Source organism: Dermacentor albipictus, chromosome 8 (genome assembly GCF_038994185.2).
Source record: "Dermacentor albipictus isolate Rhodes 1998 colony chromosome 8, USDA_Dalb.pri_finalv2, whole genome shotgun sequence".
NCBI lineage: Eukaryota > Metazoa > Arthropoda > Arachnida > Ixodida > Ixodidae > Dermacentor > Dermacentor albipictus.
In genome coordinates this window covers 120000692-120022102 of record NC_091828.1, presented here as the reverse complement: position 1 = coordinate 120022102, position 21411 = coordinate 120000692, and the positions used below count along the sequence as shown (strand labels likewise).

The window sequence follows — 21411 nt, the reverse complement described above, 5'->3', positions numbered from 1 at the left end:
CTCCAGTAAGCGCAAAGCACGGCGGACTCTAGACTAGAGTTTGGCGTTTCGTATCTTCTCCCGGCGCCAATTCGTTTCCGTTTAGTTTTTTGTCGATAGCAAATTTAGTTTCACCAAGTCTCTCGTATCTCGGGAATCGCGCAAGGCGTACATATACATCGGCAGAACGGATTAAGAACTTTTAAAATGCTTCACTGGGTCCAGTCAGGTTTACAAAGAGAGAGAACTCTCTGCGGGAGGCGTCAGATATAAAATCAATTGCTTCGTGTGAAGCGCCAATCCACCCAGTCGAAAAATATTCCTGACATGAAAACTTATGAAAAACAATGGCAAAGAAAAAACGTGAGCCCCCAAAAGGGCGGCATGCTGACGGCATGCTGGCGCCACGAACAAACACCCATTTCTCTACCATCCAACTCACTTAATCTTTGGGCATATCATTCAATCTTTCAGCACATGTTCAATCACAAATGCTTCAAGATCTATGTGACATATTTTAAATATAATTATTTTGATGGCTCCTTTAATTTTTTTGAACAGCCCTGATTTCGTGCGCACATTTGTGGACATAGCACCTGAAGTGAACATTTCTTTATATCAAATATCTCTTTATACCACGTTATCTAGCGCTTTTTTTTTTCGCTAACCTGGTTACGCCAGCGATGCCGGTCACGACGTCCGATAACGGCCTCCGAGATCTTCGTTGCGTGGCAACGCACGGCGCCGAAGATTTCAGAGGCTGTGTTGCAAGTGGCAATATGCATGGTGGATTTCGAAGCGTCTGGGTATAAGCTTCCCGGCAGAACGCTCGTTCACGACGCGATGGTCCCATGATCTAGTCGCTGACAAGGTGCGAGAAGATCACATGCTCGGATTAAGGGGGTGCTGTATGCGCACCTTATTACTACATGCACACGTGCAGTTTATCGTGTCATTTTATCCCGCCCTTGTTGGAACGCGGCCGCCGCGAACTCGTCTTCAACAGTAGAATACCACTAGATACTTGAACATAGAAGCGGGTGAGTGAGTTCACAGCCGGAGACATTTCTACAGTCCGTCTTTCTTTAGCGCTTCCAACAATCTCCTCCCGCGATTCACGGTTTCCCCAAGTGCACGGCTTCCTTCGAAAGCATCGCCACGCCCTCTCTGCGTTAGCGCAGGCATGCCGAATGTGGCGAGTACGGGTTTGAAGGCCAGCATTCCTCGCGGTTGCTACTCGGCCAGCGCCAGCGGTGTCTGCTCGCCCGTCGACTACGAGTCCTCCCCGTCAGGAGTGCGGACACCCGGCCGAGAACCGCACGCCATCAAGAGCACGCTCAGCTACCTGGACCTGGCGGCGCCCAGGAGAGACGGTGAGGCCCTCTCCCTCGCTGGGTGGGTGTAGAGCAGGTTGCACTAAACTTCGTAAAGCAGCGACACTCTCCTCCTCCGCCTTCACTCCTCCTCGTTTCTCCTCTCTTTCACGCTCCCTTCTCGACCGTGGCGCCGCCTACACCGCTCGAGCGTAGCAACGGCGCCAACGTGCGCTTCTCGCCACTCCGCAGGCGCTTCTCGAGCGAAAATGGCGCTCAAGCACGGCGCGAGGGCCCACGTGATGCCATTAGGCCAATAGCGACACGGCGTCGGCCAGAACGCGCGAGGAGGAGGCGGCATTCGTCAAGGCTGATTTACGAAGTTTAAGGGGCTTTACATTGCACATTGCGAGAAGCACGCTGGAAAAATCGCCGCGTTCATACATGGCGCGTCGTGCTGACACTGGTGCGATGCCCGGCCCGCGCGCAGTGTCACATGATCTGCGCATGCGAGGGCGGCGATCCGAGAAGGCGGCCTTGATGCGCGTTGTATTCTCGCGCACCCAGTGTGTGACGTCACGCGATTTTCGGAGGCGTGACGCAGTGGAAATGGCAACGAAAGTGGCGACACGGAACGGTCGCTTTGCTACGCAAGCGTTGTGACAGCGAGTGCCCGCGTTCGTCGAGTGACTTCTGTTAATACGTGTGCTTGGGCGCGTGACACCACGTTTGTTTAGTCAATTGCCAGCCGAGAGAGGAATGGGAGCAGTTATCTTTGCCTATCCCTCCGCCCCGTTGCCAGACTAAACGCCGCACGCAACATCCGCGTCACATCAGGGAGGACCTTTGCGCCGATCCTCACTGTCTTGCATGCGTAATCATGCGAACGACAATTGAAATTTGGAGTCGGATATCTCGGAGCACAGACACGCTAGAAGTCTTTCAGCCGACACTGCGTAGAAACACGACTGCATCTAACTTTTCGATACAAACATGTACACTTACTGCAGTCAACAAAAAGTTATTACTCAATTTTAGTTAATTGGGCTGCTGACAGCGATAATTATAATTTCACTTTGTGTCCCCCTGGCTACATCACTGGTGCACAGGTGGTCTTTGTGTGCATCCAATTGCCTAAATTTAAGAAAACCATAAAGCTTAACTGAACACCCGGTATATACTGTGCCGAGGAAAGCATATGTCGCCTTAAAGGGACACTAAAAGTTACTATGAAGTCAAGTTAAAGTGATAAAGCAATGCTCTAGAACATCTAAAGCGTCAATATAATCGCGAACAGAGCTTTAGTAACCGAGAAATTGATGTAAATGCATGACACGATTTGAGACCCTCCAGCGACATTCCGGTACTAGCCCGACGACGAGGGCACTCCTCATCATAATTTATGTCACTAGTATTCAACTACTCGTATTAAAAAGATCATTTCATTAGGTTATAAGACTGAAGAAAATGCTACTTGTCTACGTCTGTTCGATTCTAATTAAAAATTGCATTTTGACGTTACCCTTCAGTAGTGTGGGTGGTCGAAAGGTTTCGTTTTCGCTCGACTCTGCGCGCTCGACTCTGCGCCGCGCGCGCTTTGGAGTTTGTTGTTTTGTTATCGCGTCGTGCTGTGCTGGTTCTGCTGGCTCGCGAAACTTGCATTTGGAACAAGCAGCGAGAATGCCACGCCCATGTGATGTTGTGGGATGCGCGAACGGTGCGTGGAACATGGCCAAGGGCAGTTGCAGCAACGAATCCAATGTTACTTATCACTGTGTGCCAACGAGTGAACCTCTCCGTTCGAAGTGGTTAAGTGCCGTACCTCTGCCACAGCGCGTTGGCAAAGAGCCGAAAAATCACATAGTGTGCTCGCTGCACTTTCGTCCAGAGGATTACGAATTCAACGCCGACTTACTGAAATCGTGTGGAGTGCCTTTCAAAGCAATGCTTTCCCGTAGCGCTGTTCCGTCGGTCTTGCCTGCATTCTCCGAAGCGCAAGAACTGCTGGTCGAAGACCAGGCGGTGAGTGCGGCATTTGGCTTTCACGAAGGAAAAGCTACAAATGTGCGAATATGTACGCCCAACGACGCCGGCAGCGCGAGCCCTCAGCAGCAGGTCACGTTCATCAGTGCTTAAATCGCTGAAGTCGAGCCCAGCATCGCGAGCCAACGTGTCGTTGTCAGGGTCGTCCATTTCAACGAGCGTCAAAGTTGGCGTCATAAAATAAAGAACCAGGTTATCGCCGCGCGCGTACCCTTTCGCTAGCCACCATAGTTCCGCTTTCGCGCTGTTGTCGGCTCTGTCTTGGCTCTGTTTCTGGCCGCGCGTTTGCGTTTTGCGCAGAAAAGCCGTAGCGCCGTCTGCGAGCGCCGTTTTACTCACTGACGATGCGACGTCACAATGAGACCATGACGTCACCACTCCTCGATCGGAGGGCGGGCGATTTGAACTGCGCTATAGAGTTACGCGGACGCTTCAGAACGCATTTTCTCTTACAATGAGTCTCTTCTTCGCATGAAACAAGCATTTCGAGGTTTCTGGGATGGTATTTCAACAGTCCACGTTGACTTAATATTAATATTTAGCGTCCCTTTAAAGAAGAGAAGCCCACTTGTCGAAACCGTGGCTCCCTTTTTCACCTTGTTATCGTTTTGCTCATCGTCTTGAATTTTCATCTCCCACGTTCTCCGTGCTTTCCGCGGTACCAGCGTGCAATTCACGCTTACACTCTAAAAACAGTTTGAACCCTTTGGGGTGTATATTTGTCCCACAAAAATAATCGTCATCCGCCTTGCTTGCGTTTCCTTTCTTGAAAACTCGGCGCTCGCTACTTTTCCTGTCGAGAATGCTGCGTCACACTGATAACGCGCATGCCGTTCGTTACCGGGAAGTACCGGGCTCGCAGCGTTAAAGAAAGGAAACGCGGGCAAGACAGATGACGATTATTGTTGTGGGACAAATATACACCCCAAAGGGTGCAACTGTTTTTAGAGTGTACGGGCCACATCGCATGTGCTCCGTCGAGCGCAGGTCGTTCCGAGCTGCAAGAGAGCCCGGGCAGCAGCGTGGCCAAGTTGGCCAGGACGTGGGCGCACGACCTCTCGGCGGACGCCAGGAGGAACAGGACGTTGGCGGGGGTGGGCGCCGCACCTTCCGGCAGCGCCACTTCCGGTTCGTCCGCGGCGTGCTGCACGCCGGCCAAGGTGGCCATTGTGGTCCAACTCGAGCTGCTGACCGACCGGCCGCTCAGACTGCGCCCAGTGAGTATGCGCCGATACCATTCGACTGTTTATTGTAATATGTGATTTCTTATTGGGATTCTTACGTGACTGGAAAACGTAGTATTTATTCTTTGTATGTTAGAATACATTACTTTGAAGTTGTATAATTTTGAACGGTAATAGTATGCTTCATATCTCTATTGAAAGCTGTGCCACCTGCTGCTTGGTCTTCTAACAAGCACGATGTGCTTAGATTGACCAGCAAACAAAATCTGTCAAAAAAAATGTATTTGAAATAAAGTCTGATTTGATTTGATTTTGACCTAAATGTGCCTGGGCGCGCCGCCAAATTCCGCTGTATAGGTCAGGTACTCGTGAGACTATTGGCACCTTATAAATGCGCTTCACCTTCGACCCTTTACAGCATTCATTAACTCGGAAACGGTAACGCAAAATTTTCACTCGGAATATAAGGCATAGCGCGCCTGTCGAACTGGTTTGATGATGTTCTTGCCGTTAGCGTCGACGAAAAAGTAACACTAATTTGCTCGAGGCCGTTGCGTCGTCACAAGAGACGAAGAGCATGCACTCGTGAAGTGCGTTTTCACCAGCCTTTATTGCGATTGGCATTATTGGGTCACTTCCCGCAACGTGCGCTCTGCGACTATCTGGGTATTAGTCGTTTTCACCAACTTCTTCAACAACAACAAAAAAAAAAACATTTAAGATTTATCCCGTGTTGAGCGGAATCTAGCCCACGTCACACGAGTTCCACACGGACAGCGTGCAATGCGTGCTTGCCGCTCTTCAACGAACCTCCATCACGCCAACTTGGGTCGTTGGGTATGTGGCGCCGGCGTGCGCGCGTTAGCCCTAACCGTCGCGTCACGCATCTCGAAGGTCACGCGCGGATTTCGCAGAAGCGCCGCTGGATGGCGCCACGTGTCCGTTGGGAAGCGCTAGGAGCCCGGCAGCAGTGTACGGCTGATACGCACCTACTCGACGCCGAGGCCATCTCGGTGGCCACACAAAGGACTTCACGAAGGCACCGTTAGATGGCACAGCGTGCCCAGAGGGTAACGCAGTAGAGTAGTCTCGCTGTCAGCTATGCCGGATATGTGTTAGAGGTCTGGACTGAAGATGTCAAGGACAATTGTGAGGGGGACGATAAAGAGGGACGTCCTTCATTTATTTAATTGATTCGTCGAGTCATCATTACTATCATTACTTGTGACTTTCGCGTGGTTTTCTTTCTTATTGCTTCGCTGATTTATCCATAAGAAGGAAAAAAAAGAAAACATCCAGGCTTCATGTATGGCGCTACTTAATCAACAAAAGAAAGAAATTCAAGGGAAAAAAAGACTACGCCTGGTTCACTAGATCTTAAGTGCTTTTTATCTATGAGAGGTAATCAGCGTAAACACGACCCAAATTACGCCGAACGATAAAAGGGAGGCTACAGCCACAGTGCGGTTGGTGTAGTGTTTGAGCTGGCTGCAACTAGCCGCCAAGGGTTCGCTATTCACAACTTGCCCAAATCAATACCATGACAAGCACTCAATTTTTTTCATTATTATTATTATTTTGAGCGCAGCTTTTAGGAGCCCGTTCCTGTGGCGACCGTCGGCGTTCCCGGTTTAAGGCTGTTTCACATAGCGCGATTTTAAGTCAGCGACACAGCGAATTCCGTCGCTCAGCGGCCGCCGCGACGTCGTAGGCTCCGCGACTGGATTCCAACAAGTTGGTAGCGCCGCCGCTGAGTCGCAGCGATCGGCACGATGTGGGAGGGGCAACGTGTGACGAAACAAGCGGCGTGAAAATAGGCGCTTTCCTGTTTTACCGCGCGTTGGTAGCTCTGTGGAGCAATGTCGCGCGCCAGTTTTAGTTATGTTCAAATAGGGCGTACCCACCAGCGCCTGCGGCTTAGGAGCTTGATAAACATTTTTTTATGCGAAGCATATTACGAGGGCTCAACCCAGCTCCTCAGGCGCGGCGGTGACCATGAAATCACGTGACACCGTGACGTCACGACAGAGGAGAACCGGCGCTCCAACTCCCGCCGTCGCTCGCGGCGTCGCGCCCCGCATCGGACGCGGTGCGCGTCGAGCAACGCAGCGTTCGGCGCGACAACGAAATGTGCGCCTGAGCAAGCGCCGCACGCCTGAGCCGACGCCGACGACACCGGCTTTTCTGCGACACGAGCTCCTTAACGCTGTCGCGTTAAAATAAAGGCTAGTATGCTTCGCATCCTGGGCTTAACCTTAGCTAAGCCACAGCCATTTTTTTTCTTCCGTTTACACAATTCGTTTGAAAGGAGAAGCTGCACGCTATCCAGGTCGGGAGAAGGACTCCGCTTCAACATAAGGCACGTACCCACTAGATCGCCACCGTCGTCAACCTCTTCATCGCTACAAATTGTGCCAGCTGCTTATACATGCACACTCAACAGTAGCTTGACCTTCTACAAAAGCAAATACTCATCCAGGAAAAGAAGTTGTGGCTTCCATAGTAACAACGAAACTAGAGTGTACTAAACGGAACCACCCCACCTACGCCGCACAAGCCGCACGCTCATACTTGCGGTGTTGTGCAGCGTCTCACTCACCGCATCTTCAATCAACGCTTTTAAACGTTAAATAAGGGGGTTACTTATTCTGTTATGGAATAATAATGGGAAAATCCGAACATTTGACTAGTTTCCATGTTGTTTTTATTTAACGATGCAGGCATGGATACTTCGTGAGCAAGGGGGGGGGGGCAACTTTGCGAATCGCTGCGGCGGAAGTCGCGCTGCCGCAGACGCATGTGTGAAAGCTGTCATGGAAAAGCGCTCTGCGGCGTGCGCGGCAGAACGATTTTTTTCCCACCCGAATCGCGCCATGTGAAACAGCCTTTAACCGAGCGAACGAGCACAGCGAGTGATAGCGAACGCGGCGCGAAGCGGGGGAGAAAGAAAAGGCGAGAGAGAGGGGAAGAGCGAGGAGGAAGGCGGAGAGGAGGGTGCAGCGGAACCACCGTGAGCGGAACCGTGAGGCAAAAAGAGGAGGAGGGTGTGGCTAAATTAAGCGTGAGAAGAAAAGCATAGCGCGGCGACGGTGGCTACGAGGTGGCGCCAGCGTAGCGCGCGTCGATGTTCTGGGAGCTCGGTCGGCTGCGGCTTCTGTGAATCGCCAGCGAATATATCGAGAAATGAAAATGCGTATAGAGCTGCGCTCAAATTTCCAATTAGGCAGTATCGTAATCGATCGCCGGTGAATTTCCTTCTTATGATCACGACCATTATCATCAAAGACGACGGGCAGTGAAGCCTGCATGCGGCCTCTTAGATGTACACGCAAACTTCAAAGCTCTGCAAATGCGTCCTTCTTCTGCTGTATTCAACATCTTTTTGTTTCCAAAAGAGCAGAGTTTCGGTACGCTCACAATCGCGAAATGACAGAGATGACATCGAAGACTCGCTTGCACACATTATGCGTGACCAAAGTTTCACGAAGATGCAGAGAACGTTAAGCCGGAAAATCAACGATATTTACTCTATATATACTCTATGGCGTTATCTTCAAATCAGATATCCCGCTTTTTCGCGAGGCTCGCAATAATAACTTGCCCCGCGGGGCCATTCTTCTTAGAAGCAAAGCTTAATGCGCTTCTTAACCCGTTAATGTGCCCCGTCTTTTGAAAGCCGTGTACACGTAGTTAGAGCGATTCAGTTTAAAGCATTCCGCGTATTCGTAGGTACCCTTCTTTGTTGTTGCTGCTGCTGCTGTTTACTGTCGTCGAACGTATACCATTGCCCTTGTGCGCTGGTGTGGTGATTATGGTTGTTTTCCTAAGGGACGTACTGCCTGCCTTTTGAATGCAGACGAAGCGCCTGCATATCGGCGATAACTATCTGACCTTTTCTTTTAAAAAAGAATTTCCGGGAAGCGGTGTGTGTGTGTGAAGTGATTTTTAAAGAGAAATGGAAAAGATAAGTGCAGGAGCTTTCCATTATAACGATTTTTTGTGTTTTGTTCACCGCAGTGTATGTACTGCGTTCGCAGCGAAACTGTTATCAGCTAATTAAGCCCGAGCAACGATCGAGTGAACGTTTTGTGAGGTAACTTTGTACTCGATAAAGCAGCTTGCGTCGTTTTCATTTCTTTTTTTTTTCCTTCGACAGATTACACACAATGCGGTGTCTATAGAGTACATGCTCGCAGCGGGAATTTACCGGGACTTTAAATGGAGCGAGATCGAGAAACGCCGTAAAAGCCACCTCTTAACCTCAGGCAAGCACGCATTCTTTTGGGCGTAAATACCGGGCGATGGATAGCTGAGAGACGCGCGCGTGTGCATAATATATATATACACTATTCAGCGACTGAAACGCGATAACTGGACCGCATTGGCTGCCGGAGCCTTTCTTCTTTCTTACGACACGTAACACGTGATCTTAGAAGCAGGCACGTGGCGCATAAACACTCGCATGCTACCTAATGAAATCAAGGCTCCCCGTTTCCAGACCCTCGCTATGAATCGACGAGAGAGAGAAGGCAAACCGAGAGGTTCGATGTTTTTTTTTTTAATCATGACCACCATATATAGGGCAACATACAATGAAGCCAAGGAAGGCTTCGGGGAAATCAGCTGTCGTTGGACTAACCTAACCTACGCTGGTCTGCTCCGTCCCACCGTCGGTTGCACTTTGCTCCTCGCAAAGACAAGACGCGTGTCGAATGAGCTCCTGCTGAACAATACTTTGCAATGTGGCGAACCCGGTTTCAATCCTGGAGCTGGGACCTCAGAGAGCTGCGCTGTATTCCCAACGCATTTCTCTCCCATTTATTATGAAATTCTCGCTGACTTTTTGTTTATTGGGGGGAGGGGACTGCGATTTACATCATCATCATCAGCAGCAGCCTGGTTGCGCCCACTGCAGGGCAAAGGCCTCTCCCATGCTTCTCCATCAACCCCGGTCATGTACTAATTGTGGCCGTGCCGTGCCTGTAAACTTCTTAATCTCATCCGCCCACCTAACTTTCTGCCGCCCCCTGCTACGCTTACCTTCCCTTGGGATCCAGTCTGTAACCCTTAATGACCATCGGTTATCTTCCCTCCTCATTACATGTCCTGCCCATGCCCATTTCTTTTTCTTGATTTCAACTAAGATGTCATTAACTCGCGTTTGTTCCGCGTTACAAATATAGCTCAGACAATCAACCCCCCTCCCCCCCCCCCCTCTTCAAGTCTGCTGTTGCGCTTTTGGTCGCCCTGTAGCTGTAAGCAGCAGTAATCGAGGTTTCACAGACGCGTAACACTGTTGTGCCCGGCAGTCCAAAAACATTTCGACGCTGCGTGCACAGGGAAGTGCCCGCACTGTGAGGAAAAACCTTCGGACATTTTCCACATGGTGTGGGAATGCCAATCAACCCCTCACCTTCCCCCTATACCCAACCCTACCCGGGAGGAGTGGGAGGCGGCCCTGCTCGGCTGCTCCGACCTGGCGAGCCAGAAGGCCCTGGTCGGCCGTGTCCGAGTCTCGGCTACAGCCAATGGGCTCCTGTAACGAGGAGCCCACCTAGTCTGTATAAGGAGCGGCCCCTTAAGGACTGTTCCACACGCTCCCTTAAAGGGACCCTGAAACGATTTTGGCGATTTTCTACAAACGTACTGAGTCGTTAGAGTAGGTTCTTCTGATCATTAATTGATGCATCTAAGTGCTCTGCGTAAAGCGTGTAATATATTATAAGGTTTTAAAAATACACATCGCTGCCGATCGCAGCGCACTGCTCGGCGGAATTTTAAGCCGCCCCTACCCATATGATGCAAATAACCCATATTACGTCACATGGGCGAGCTATCTGATTGGCTGACCAGGGCTCGTGGTCGATAATTTTTCCAACTTTATGGTGAACAAATGATGCTCGTAATAGTTGGAATGTTAGTTGCTTTGTTTTTGTAAAAAGAAAATAACTTAAAGAGAATACACAAGAATAGTTTTTTAGTACACTTCAGCACTTCCGGCACACAGCAAGTGTCGTCTGCTTGTGTTACAACGTACTCCATTTTGACGAGAGCTCCGCGGTCAGAGTCGGTCTCAGTCTTTTCGCGAGCACTATGATTCGACTTTGTTGCCTTGTGGACTGCAAACCTAGCGACCTGCAAACCGCGAGTCCAGTATTAGGGCAAACGTAAGCGCAAGGGGACAGGGTCTGGCTGCTTGACTGTGCCGGGATGAGCCACGAGATGAGCAGAAGGGCAAATGTGAACGGTCTGCACGGTGCAGCCACCTGGTGGCACAGAGCTCAACCATACACAGTAGCAGCAACGAAGTGTATTCTTTGCTGCTGGTGTGTATTTTTCGCAGGAGTGTAATCATCAACACGTTGATTTATAAATGTTTAAAATACTTTACACTTGGTTAGAGCAATATTAGCGCTTTGTTTGACTGGTTAAGCGCTGCGCCAGCAAGTGTCTGGACCGTGCAGACCGATCAGGCTGCTCACGTACGTCTACGCTAAAGTTCCTTCATCAGCTTGAGTTTATGCCTCCAGTCATTTGCCGAAATGACCAGCTTGCCTGTTTTTAGCGGAGTACCGGACACGTTCGGCGCTACGACAGAATGCTCGCAACGCACGCTGCTTCGATAGCTCTCGGTCGACGGCCAAGCGGCTAGCGGAGAGGTCTCGCGCGGGAGGGGGCGTGCTCCTAAACAACCGGAAGTGAGCGATGTGACGTCGCATCGTGACGCTGTACCAGTGAAGGCGGAGCTTAGCGCCGCTCGCTCGGCGAGCGAGTTGAGGAGGAAAAGGATAGCTAGGGAGGAGGGTAACTTCTAATCGCTTGCAACTCCATTAATACGTAACGCTTCACTTAAATTGTGGTGTGAATGTTCTACTTAAGCTGTACCCTACACGCCTACAAAATTTGTCCGAACCGTTTCAGGGACCCTTTAAATACTTCGAACAAAAATTGGAGGACGCTTAAGCTTCGCTTTCAAGAGTGGAACGCGACAGCGTTCCCGTCGACCCGCCAAGGGGTGTAAGACAATGGGCTACGGCGCAGCGACTACTCGCCCCGTATCGGACGCGGTGAGCGTCGAGCAGCGCCGCGTTCGGCGCGGCAACGAAATGTGCGCCTGAGCAAGCGACGCACGCCTGAGCCTTAGAAACAGCTCGTTTCTAAGGCAACACCGCATTCACTAGAGACGCTTTTGTACCGCTTTGAAGCATCGAACTCGTGGCTGAGTGGTAGAGTCTCCGTCTCACACTCCGGAGACCCTGGTTCGATTCCCACCCAGCCCATGTTGCAAGTTGTCTTTTATTCATGAAGTGCCTGCTTGGATTTATCGCTCACGGCCAACGCCGACGACACCGGCTTTTCTGCGACACGAGCTCCTTAACGCTATCGCGTTAATAAAGTTTTTCAGTCAGTCAGTCAGTCGTCGACCACACGGACCACGATGCGCCAATCTCAGGAACGCGCTTTGCGCTCGCAGCTGACAGGTGCCGGGCACCAGGGTCCCGACGCCCTGCTGGAGGCCGCGGCGTTCGAGCGTGCCGCCGCCCGAAAGAGGAACCGGGCGGCCCCACAGCGGCAGAGCCAGCTCCGGTTCACCGGTACCACCCAGACCGCTACGGGCGAGGCAGTCGGGTATGCTGCTACACGGGCATTCGAAAGAATCCTTTTCTCGCGGGCTATCCCGCGGTATAGCTATGTGGTTCACGCTACGCACTCCGTTTCACGCTTCCCACTAGCAGGCTCGGGGAAGTCATCGAAGTCCACGCAGTGCAGTTTTTGTCTGAGATGCCCTACGGAATAACTACGAGTAACGTCAACTGGGCTAGGCCTCACTGCGTGGTTCCAAATAAGGCAGCGCGACTTCTTGAACGGGGACGGAAACAAAGTGCAGGCATAGGCAAGTGCTGATTTTCATCTGGAAATCTTTACTTGCAAACGAAGTATATGTGCACGTTCCAGAATGTAAAAAATGAAAAAGAATGACGGCATTAGCGAGAAGAGCAGCAGATCGTAGTTTGCTTGAATTCCGTAACACGTGCATATATTTCATATGCAATAAAGTTTCCCAGTTGAAAATGGGCGCTTGTCCCCCCGTCTGTTCTTTGATGTTGCCCTCGTTCGGGAAGTCTCGCTGCCGTACTTCGAATCACGGAGTACTACGTTTTGGTCCCACCGCGAGCGGACCAGTCTCGGAGGCCACGCGCGGACTTCTCGGCGGCGCCACAGATGGCGCGACGAGCCCAAAAAAGAAGCGCGGCAGAGGAGCCCGGTTGCCGCATGACTCGTTTCTGGGCGTTCGCACGCACCGACGCGCCACGCATTTCGGAGGTCACGAGCAGGCTTCGCGGCGATCCCGCTAGATGGCGCAGTGTTAAGCGAAAGCACGAGTACGAAGACAGAGCATTAAACGACAGGTTAAAAACGCGGAAGGTAAAAATTGGATAAATTCAATGGAAAAGAAGCATAGCGTTCAACTATATCGAGACTGGAAAAAGCAGATCAGGAAGGAAGCGTTTTATAACTCAAGAGGCAGTGCCCTTCTCTTTGAAGCTAGGTCAGGATGTCTTAGAACGCGCAGCTATAAAAAGAAATTTAACGAAGACGAAGACACATGTACTGTCTGTGGTAAATCTGTAGAAACAATAGAACACCTCATACTAAAATGTGATGGTATCAATCCCGATGTCGATGCGGCCACAGTCACGCTTCCTGAGACCCTGGGGTTCAGAGATAGTAATAGTCATGTAAATAAATATGCAGTGGAAATTTGCAAAAGGCGAGTGGAGGATTGGTGGCTCAAAAGCAGAGAGGTGACATAAGGTTAAAAGGGCAGGAAGACGTATTTAAAGAAAATCGAGAATTTTAATAACACACAGCACAGGTAAATAAAAATAAAAGGCAAAATAAAAAGCTGAGCATGGTGGCAACTTCCATCACCCCGTTTCAAAGGGGAAGCTCCTACCTTCCATCCATCCATCCATCCACTTTACAGTTTGAAAGTAGCGACACCCTCCTCCCCGCGACGCTTTCCTCCTCGATTATCCTCGCGCGCTGCACACGGCACGCTCTTTCTCCTTGGCGCCCGCGGGCGGGCCGCATTATTCGATGGAGGCGCATGATTTTTGGGTCGCTTGCGCGCCCCAGTGGTGTTCGAAATTTTGAAAAACGGAGATAACAGCACCGATAATGCTGAAGGTAACGTGAATGAGGAGGTTGGTGTTTATTAAAGCCGTATGAATGGGGCACACTGTTGTAATAGGAGCTTTGAGGCGAGTTCTATACTCGAAATTTTTTTTCTGCCACATGATAAGATGCTTTACTTTGTGTATCTGATCTAGCGTTGTTTGTGGCACATACCTCTGTGTTTGGCTTCCCTTGCCTGTGCGCGCAGTCCACCGCAGGTATTACATTCAGCGTGCCTTCTTATAATGAATTAGTCGCGAGTGCATCGTCCGTCCGTATGTTTGTCTTCTTTATGCGAAAGTAGCTTTTGCGCTGTGGTCTCTATAAACTGAATAGGATGGTTGTGCATTTTCACTGCGAGAAAGCATGCGCGATCATGTGAACACGCCCTGCACCTAGCCTGTATCATTGACCCACTTATGCGTGCCTGGTAGCCCAATTCAAAGCAAGTTCAAGAACTGAAATATAATGCACAAACTCTACTGGAGTTGTCTAAGTATGTGTAAACATACACCGGTATTTCAGTTAGCCCACCCCTAAATTTCAGTTGGCCCACCACCTACTATTAGCTTCCACATGCATTTTATAAGAAGCCTTATGTATCTCTAAGGGTATCCTCTCTTTATGTGGGGGGGGCTAAATTTTTCCTTATCGCTAAAACTACCAATGATCTACATTTACACTATTATAATGATTAAATGTCTTGGTTTGCAAATTACGCATCGTGCAGATACAAGGCATTACACTTCGCGTGACCGGGCTGGGGTACTCAAAAAGGAATGCTTGCGCATTGAACAACGCAATGTACACTAGCTAGCGCTCATCACCCACAATGCCGCGGGTATACATGCCACTTAACTTTTTTATGCGAAGCATATTACGAGGGCTCAACCCAGCTCCTCAGGCGCGGCGGTGACCATGAAATCACGTGACACCGTGACGTCACGACAGAGGAGAAGTGGCTTTGGCTCAACTCTTGCAAGACGGGCTGGGTGGGAATCGAACCAGGGTCTCCGGAGTGTGGGACGGAGACGCTACCACTGAGCCACGAGTACAACGCTTCAAAGCGGTACAAAAGCGCCTCTAGTGAATGCGGTGTTGCCTTAGAAACGCGCTGTTTCTAAGGCGTGCGTCTCTTGCTCAGGCGCACATTTCGTTGCCGCGCCGAACGCTGCTTTGCTCGACGCTCACCGCGTCCAATGCGGGGCGCGTAGTCGCTGCCCTGTAGCCCATTGTCTTACACCCCTTGGCGGGTCGACGGGAACGCTGTCGCGTTCCACTCTTGAAGGCGAAGAAGTAATGCATGAGTTGTTTCTTCGTCTAGCCGAACCAAATATAGCCAAGCAACAGCAGTTCACCAGGCTAAACAGTGGTTCAACAACTAAAATAAAGGCTAGTATGCTTCGCATCCTGGGCTTAACCTTACCTAAGCCACAGCCATTTTTTTTAGGGCCTGCATTCACTGTACCTAAGCGACTGACGCAACACATCAAAGCTGGAAAAAAGTTCCTCTACAAGCCGCTATTTCGATTTTCAGTAAAACGGGCAACGGATCCCAGCAATCACGAAAAGCGAGATCGAGAGGCTGTCATTGTTCACCGCGCAAAGCAGAACCTACAGTGCGGCGTTTCCGACTGAATAACAGCTAAAGTTGCACGTCGGGCTTGTTGGTATCTCGTGATGGAGGCAAAAGGCGTATCGCATAAGAAGCAGAACACAGACGATACGCACGTAGCTACAAACCTGCGTGTCGCCTGTGTTCTTCTATTATCTTTTTTTTTTTTTGATGCGCTACGTCTTTTGTCTCCATCAAGACCGAATATCAGTTCACGACGTGCGAGGTGGTGAGTCCCAGCAGAATATTTAGCATACTGAGGACAACCCCATCTTTTATGCAACGTACAAATTGTCGCAGTAAAAACACCGATGAGAAGACCGGAAGAATAATAAAAAAAGTGAATCATTAGGGGATGCTTTGATACGAGCAATAAGGAGCCTTACATCGGAAACAACACTGTTCTTTGTCGGAACAGTTATTTCGGCCATTGTGCAGCCACTGCTCCTTGCGCAAGCCGTCACGCTTTGCCTGTGGTATCACAGAAACTGCATAACAGTCTTCAGGCTTCTCGCTGCAGTTATATGCGCTAGAGCACGGCATAGCACTATCAGAATACCGCAGGAAACACTGCGTGCAACGTTCGCTGCGCCGAGCCAGGGAGAAAAATGGCGCCAACGAAAAACAAAAACAGAAAGGCAAGATCCACGCGTTTCCAAGGGCAACAGCAAGGAAAGGCGAGCGCTAACTGGTTCCCGCGGAGGGGCAATACGTTGTGTCGCTATGATTCAATGCTAAACACAAGCGTCGAGTCATCGTGGGATGGGTTCTGCAGATTTTTGTGAAAAAGCTCATTGCTCTGTACCCCGTTTCACCAATAACGTGCAACGCTGTGAAAGCTAGCTAGAATTCTCTCGCAGTAGCCACGTCTGCACCACGATACAGTTCGGCGTTTTTACGAGCAATTCCACGAAATTGCTCATTACTTATACGGCTGTTAGTACGCCGTTTTAGATCTAATATGCGTTTCGATGTTTTCCTTCTCGGGCTTTCCGTTTGCAGCCCGTCGCGGCGCCTCAAGCGCACGCTTGCACTGGGCTCGTGCGAGCACGTGACCGCGAAACTTGACTACGAGACACGCGGAGTTACTTATTTCGATTATCGAACTTCTCGCATAGCCTCCACAGCAACGCACGCGAAGTACGAAACGAAGTATCGCATTCGTGGTGGTGCGTACTATGTAGAGTGCAAAAATTGACACAGGTTGCCGACAAGTCAACAAAACAACTCTGAAATCGCAGATCGCTTGTTCATGTAATTGACCATAACCAATTAACAGTGATCCACAGGGGCCCCGCTGTTAGCACCGGCCAATGACTTTGCATGCATCTTCACTTCTATGTCATTATCTACAATGCTTTTTGATGCTGTGTTGTCGCAATGTAGTGTTATGCTTTCAGCCTCCTGATGCACAGAATGCTAGCATCATTTTTTAACTCGCACAGTAGCTTCATGAATACAAATTATCCTCGATTACTGCAATTTATTATGTATACTCTTTCCTGTACATCGGACATGTATTTTTATTTAAATTTGTTTTGCGCATTATTTGCCATAGGAAGTGCAGACACGGTTGAGCGATTTTCATATGGTGCTCCTTGTCTGCACTCCAAATATTTATTATTCTTAAAATGGCACAGGTACCGGCCCAGATCACCTGCCTCTAGCAGCAGCACGACGACAGCCGGCAGCAGCGGTTCCACCGAACCAGAGGAGCCTCCCAACTGAGGACAGTACTGCTGGCACTGCCAAACCATCAGTCGCAGGCAATACATCATGGTGTTCCCTTTTCCAAGCGAGTTCGTATGTCAAGCGGTTGCACGTCTCCCCCACCCGAGCGTTCTGTGCCGCATAGCGGCCTATGCGAAACCCATGAACCGCTCGGATTTGCACCCACCTGGACTGCAAAGAGCTACCTGGCACGTGCCGTTCCAGTGCAGCAGCCCAATTAAGCTGCCTGCACGAAGCATGTGCTACTCAGTCTCGCCTTGTCAAAAGGTGAAGAGACTATGAATAGATTCGTCCACGAATGTACATTTGTCCTGGTGTTTTTGCACCCTACAGCCTAGAACTTGCATCGAAACGTGTGGCCTGTGGGTCATTTTGCCCTTGCTGTCTTGTTCTGAAATCTTGGGGCCCTTCATTACCAGATTATCACCTTTGTGCAAAATGTGCATGGTGTAAAAGAACCTTTTGAATTATGTTAGTAGCACGTCATAAGCAATAGATGTTACTGTATGCATGTCACGAAAACTGCAATACATTCTCTAACCAAAGCAAATGCTACTAACTGCTCCGCAGTGTACACATGCGGCACAAAAAGCAACAGGGATTGAGCAGTGTTGACAGCTGCTGATGCTGCTTTGGCACTAAAGTGTCACTCTGCTTTATGCACACAGGTTTGACCATAAATGGTTGCTCTCTTCTTATACACTGTTTCTGTTAGAGTCCGTTGTTTGTGCACCATCCTTAATCACCCCATGACAATGTGCAGGATTTTTACCTTTTGTTACAGCTCATACACTGTCCTTGCAAATATTTATTTTACTCTACCACACTGTCAAGCCTCGGGTAAGCCTTCCCACCACAGCCCTGAAGTGCATGTAGCCTCTATAGAACTATGTGCACTGTAAGCAGCCTGACAAATGGCTCGGGCATATTGAGATCCTCCCCCCGTCTAGACGATTGTGAGCCATGCTAGCTACATACACATAAGCATGCTGTGGAACATATTACCTGCACATTTCTTAATCTCTCCACTCCACCTAATGTTCCTCCTTCCTAAACTAAGATTTCCTTCCCTTGCTGAGTAATGCACGACAAAGAACTCTACCAGTTGCCAGCTCTAAGCATTACATGACCCGCCCGGCCTGTATGAAGAGGAAGCCCATGCTAAGACATTGGCTCCCTGTAATTCCTGTCTTCACACCTCTTCTTGTTGCGCTTAATGGAATGAAAAATTATGGGTGCAACATCAGGAGCTAGGCAGATGGAACTAGAGACTATGGACTAAACAGCTCATATTCTGGTTGTGAGAAAGGGGGAAGTGTAGTTGGGCAGGTCACACAAGATGTAGGATGCAGATTAGGGCTGGTGCACAAATTGATAAATACTGCCGTCCAGATATGCCTATTTCATCACATATGGCACAATGTTGTAAATACAATCAACTTCCCTTAAATTGGACCTTGGCAGGATGGATGAAATCGATTAAAGAAGCACAAAAATGTCCAACCACACCATTAGTTCATTAAGCAGCACTGTATTTACTTGACCAACCGGAAAAGTAAACCAAATATGACACACACACATATTAGAATCGAGTGTGAATCCAAGGCCTGCCATAGGTGGTGTCCAAATCTCTCATCCTTATCTCAAAGGTCATGCTTCACCATACTGAGGGTACTGGATGCTCCTGGAATCTAAACCTGGAAGTTGACCATCATTGAAGGATTCCGACAACTATGACTGTTGCCGAAACACTGTGTCGCATGCAATAAATGTTTATCCAAATTAAAACAACTTGGCAGTTCTCTCTCTCAACACGAAAATCAGTGCATCGCATTTTGCATTTTCGTAAGTAGAAAAATCGAGGTGCACATCACAATGAAGTAAATAGGGCAGGCAGTAGCTAATGCCACGCACCCCCATCTAGCACGCACCAAGCTTTTATGGGTTAAAGGTAGATAAACAATGTGGCAATGACATTAAAGCTCCTAAACGAAGTACAAATTTAACATGCACCAAATTTCTTTTTTCAATTAAGCACACCTTCAATACCGATAATCAGAAAAAGGTTGGCGAAGTTTAAATTCAGAGAACGCTTTATTTACACTTCATGAAGTGTAAATAAATCGAACAGTACTTTAGCCTTGCCTGTGGAACACAACAAATCGTACTACATACGATCCACAGCATGTTTGATATTCTGCACTTGCCTAACAGCTCCGCAACAATCACAAACGAGGTAGTGACAGGTGCCTAGACTAAATACTTCTGTCCAGCGATGCACGCAATCCTCCGCAATGACAAAAATGCTCGATACGACTTTGTTTCTGCCAACTTGGCATGTAAAATATATTTGAATGACCTTACATAATCGAAGACTGAAAGCAACACATCGCAGTCACCATCCTACACAAGAAATTGTTTTTTCACCAGGATGACGCTAGCTGTGACAGAAGGCAGTTGTGGAAACTGGAAACACAATTTCAGTTTTGTACTTGGTTGCATTGTACAAGCAATTTTTGAACCCATTTTCTAGGAAAAAGTGCCGTTATGGTTTTACGTGGCAGAACCACAATCTGCTTATGGGGCACGCTATAGTGGGGCGCTCCGGAAATTTGGACCACCCGCGGTTCCTTAATGTGCACCTAAATCTATGTACACAGATGTTTTTGCATTTAACCCCCATCAATATGTGGCTGCCGTCGCCAGGATTTGATCCCACTCTCTCATGCCTCCATGCTTAACAGCCCAGCACCATAGTCACTAAGCAACCACAGCGGGTGAAAAAGTGCACATAAGGACAGGGGAAACGCAGTAATCATCATTGTGAGCAACCGTGTTCACCTGAATATCTACCAAGGCCAGGCCAAAAATAGCATTTTCAGCGGGAGATACTGCCCCTTCAATGCATTCACTGCCCCTAGCACAGCGGAGACTGATGCTGCAGCCACTAGGCTCATAATCAGGATCATCACTAAGGTCAGGACCCTCCATGGCAACCAATAAAGACTCAATTATTTGGTGAAGTAGAATTTTAGGATCCAAATAACAATTCTGCCCAATGGATATGTGTGGGTGCCAGCCAGGACTTTTCGTTGATTAAATCAACCAAAAAAAAGCTAATTAGCCAAAGTCAAATGAACAAAGGTCTACTGTATTTAAGATCTATCAGATCAAGTATTTCTGCAAAACCACAGAAGTTTTCCCAAATGTTCTCTACCCTGCCATTCGCAACCACTTCTTTTAAACATTGTACATATTATGTGACAACTAACTTACAGCTTAAATGCAAAAATGTTTCGTCATGGTGTTTTAGTTTAACAATAATAGTAATGACCCACCGGCTGCACTTTGCTTCTGACCGAAGCACATACAGTAGCCAGGTACTGCCATTGCATCCAGAGCCACAATTAAAGGGATACTGCACAAAAATGTGAAGAAATGAGGGAAGCATCGAAATTCGACTGTGAAAGATGCGATGCACAGTGCTTATTTCACATACTTTTTAACGGATGGCTGTACTTTTGGAGGACTGCGAGTGCCCAGTGGCTGCACGCCGGCACACGTGGGGCTGCGCGCCGACCGCCATGAAGTCGTGTGCCAGACTGCAGCAGGAGTTTTGCAACGAAGTGTTGAAGTTATTTCAAAATTGTTTGCGTTTAAGTTTCCGAATACTGTACAGAAACAGGGCGGCGATTTGCACGTTGTGTCGACAATAATCACATGCCGATACAGCCCATCACCACTGCGCAAGGGCGAGCGTACGCACAGAACGCCTGTGGCATCTGCTCGGCGTCTGCTCCAGTCCACCTGCTACTTGCGTCAGACCTGCGGTGCGCCCGCTGTGAGCACTATAAGAAGCTCTCCCACAGCATTATGCGGATGTCTCATGACCAGATGAAAAGCCTAGAAGGAGCCTGTTAGTAATATGCCGCAGCGCCTTTTCACTGACACGCCGCAGCTCTGCAGCAAAGCGGGGTTCGTCTGATATCCACTGTCGTCGAAGTGTTCAAAGCACAGAAAGTCGCGCTTCGATGTTACCCATGTTGCCTGCGATGGGCATGCAGCGCGAATCCATATACTTCGAAGCTCGACTCTGCCGGAAAGGTATGACACGGCCTGTCTCGCCCAACAATACTTTTTCTCACACCCTTGCAAGCAGCAGCATAGAGGCATTCTCCTGCATTGTGCCAGGTGCTTCACTGATCACATTACAAAGCAGCAGACAACACAAACGACAATCTTGAAGACTTTGGCACAAGTTTCGCTTGCAGAAACAAGTATGCAGCCGCGAGCAAATGCGCAGTTGAGATGTCATTCGCTGCTGTCCGGTGCCGGCCATCCGGGTGGACAAACACGGGCGATGGCT

The 21411-nt window shown here is 49.2% G+C and overlaps 1 protein-coding gene and 1 long non-coding RNA gene across 2 annotated transcripts in view; one reads left to right on the top strand and one right to left on the bottom strand.

The window, feature by feature from the left end:
- The window catches only part of LOC139049109 (uncharacterized), a 335411-nt gene that overhangs the window by 272581 nt on the left and 41419 nt on the right, over positions 1-21411 (bottom strand). The window lies entirely within an intron of this gene.
- On the top strand, positions 4274-17747 carry LOC139049107 (uncharacterized). The gene is made up of 3 exons (XM_070524327.1): positions 4274-4552; positions 11994-12148; positions 16955-17747. Exons 1-3 carry the CDS (start codon positions 4303-4305, stop codon positions 16979-16981), a joined length of 432 nt encoding a protein of 143 aa, XP_070380428.1. The 5' UTR covers positions 4274-4302; the 3' UTR covers positions 16982-17747.

Coding starts and splice junctions, on each gene's coding strand:
- LOC139049107 (XM_070524327.1), top strand. CDS start 4,303: ATGTGCTCCGTCGAGCGCAGGTCGTTCCGAGCTGCAAGAGAGCCCGGG. Junction 4,553..11,993: donor GGCCGCTCAGACTGCGCCCA/GTGAGTATGCGC, acceptor TTGCGCTCGCAG/CTGACAGGTGCCGGGCACCA. Junction 12,149..16,954: donor GCTACGGGCGAGGCAGTCGG/GTATGCTGCTAC, acceptor AAAATGGCACAG/GTACCGGCCCAGATCACCTG.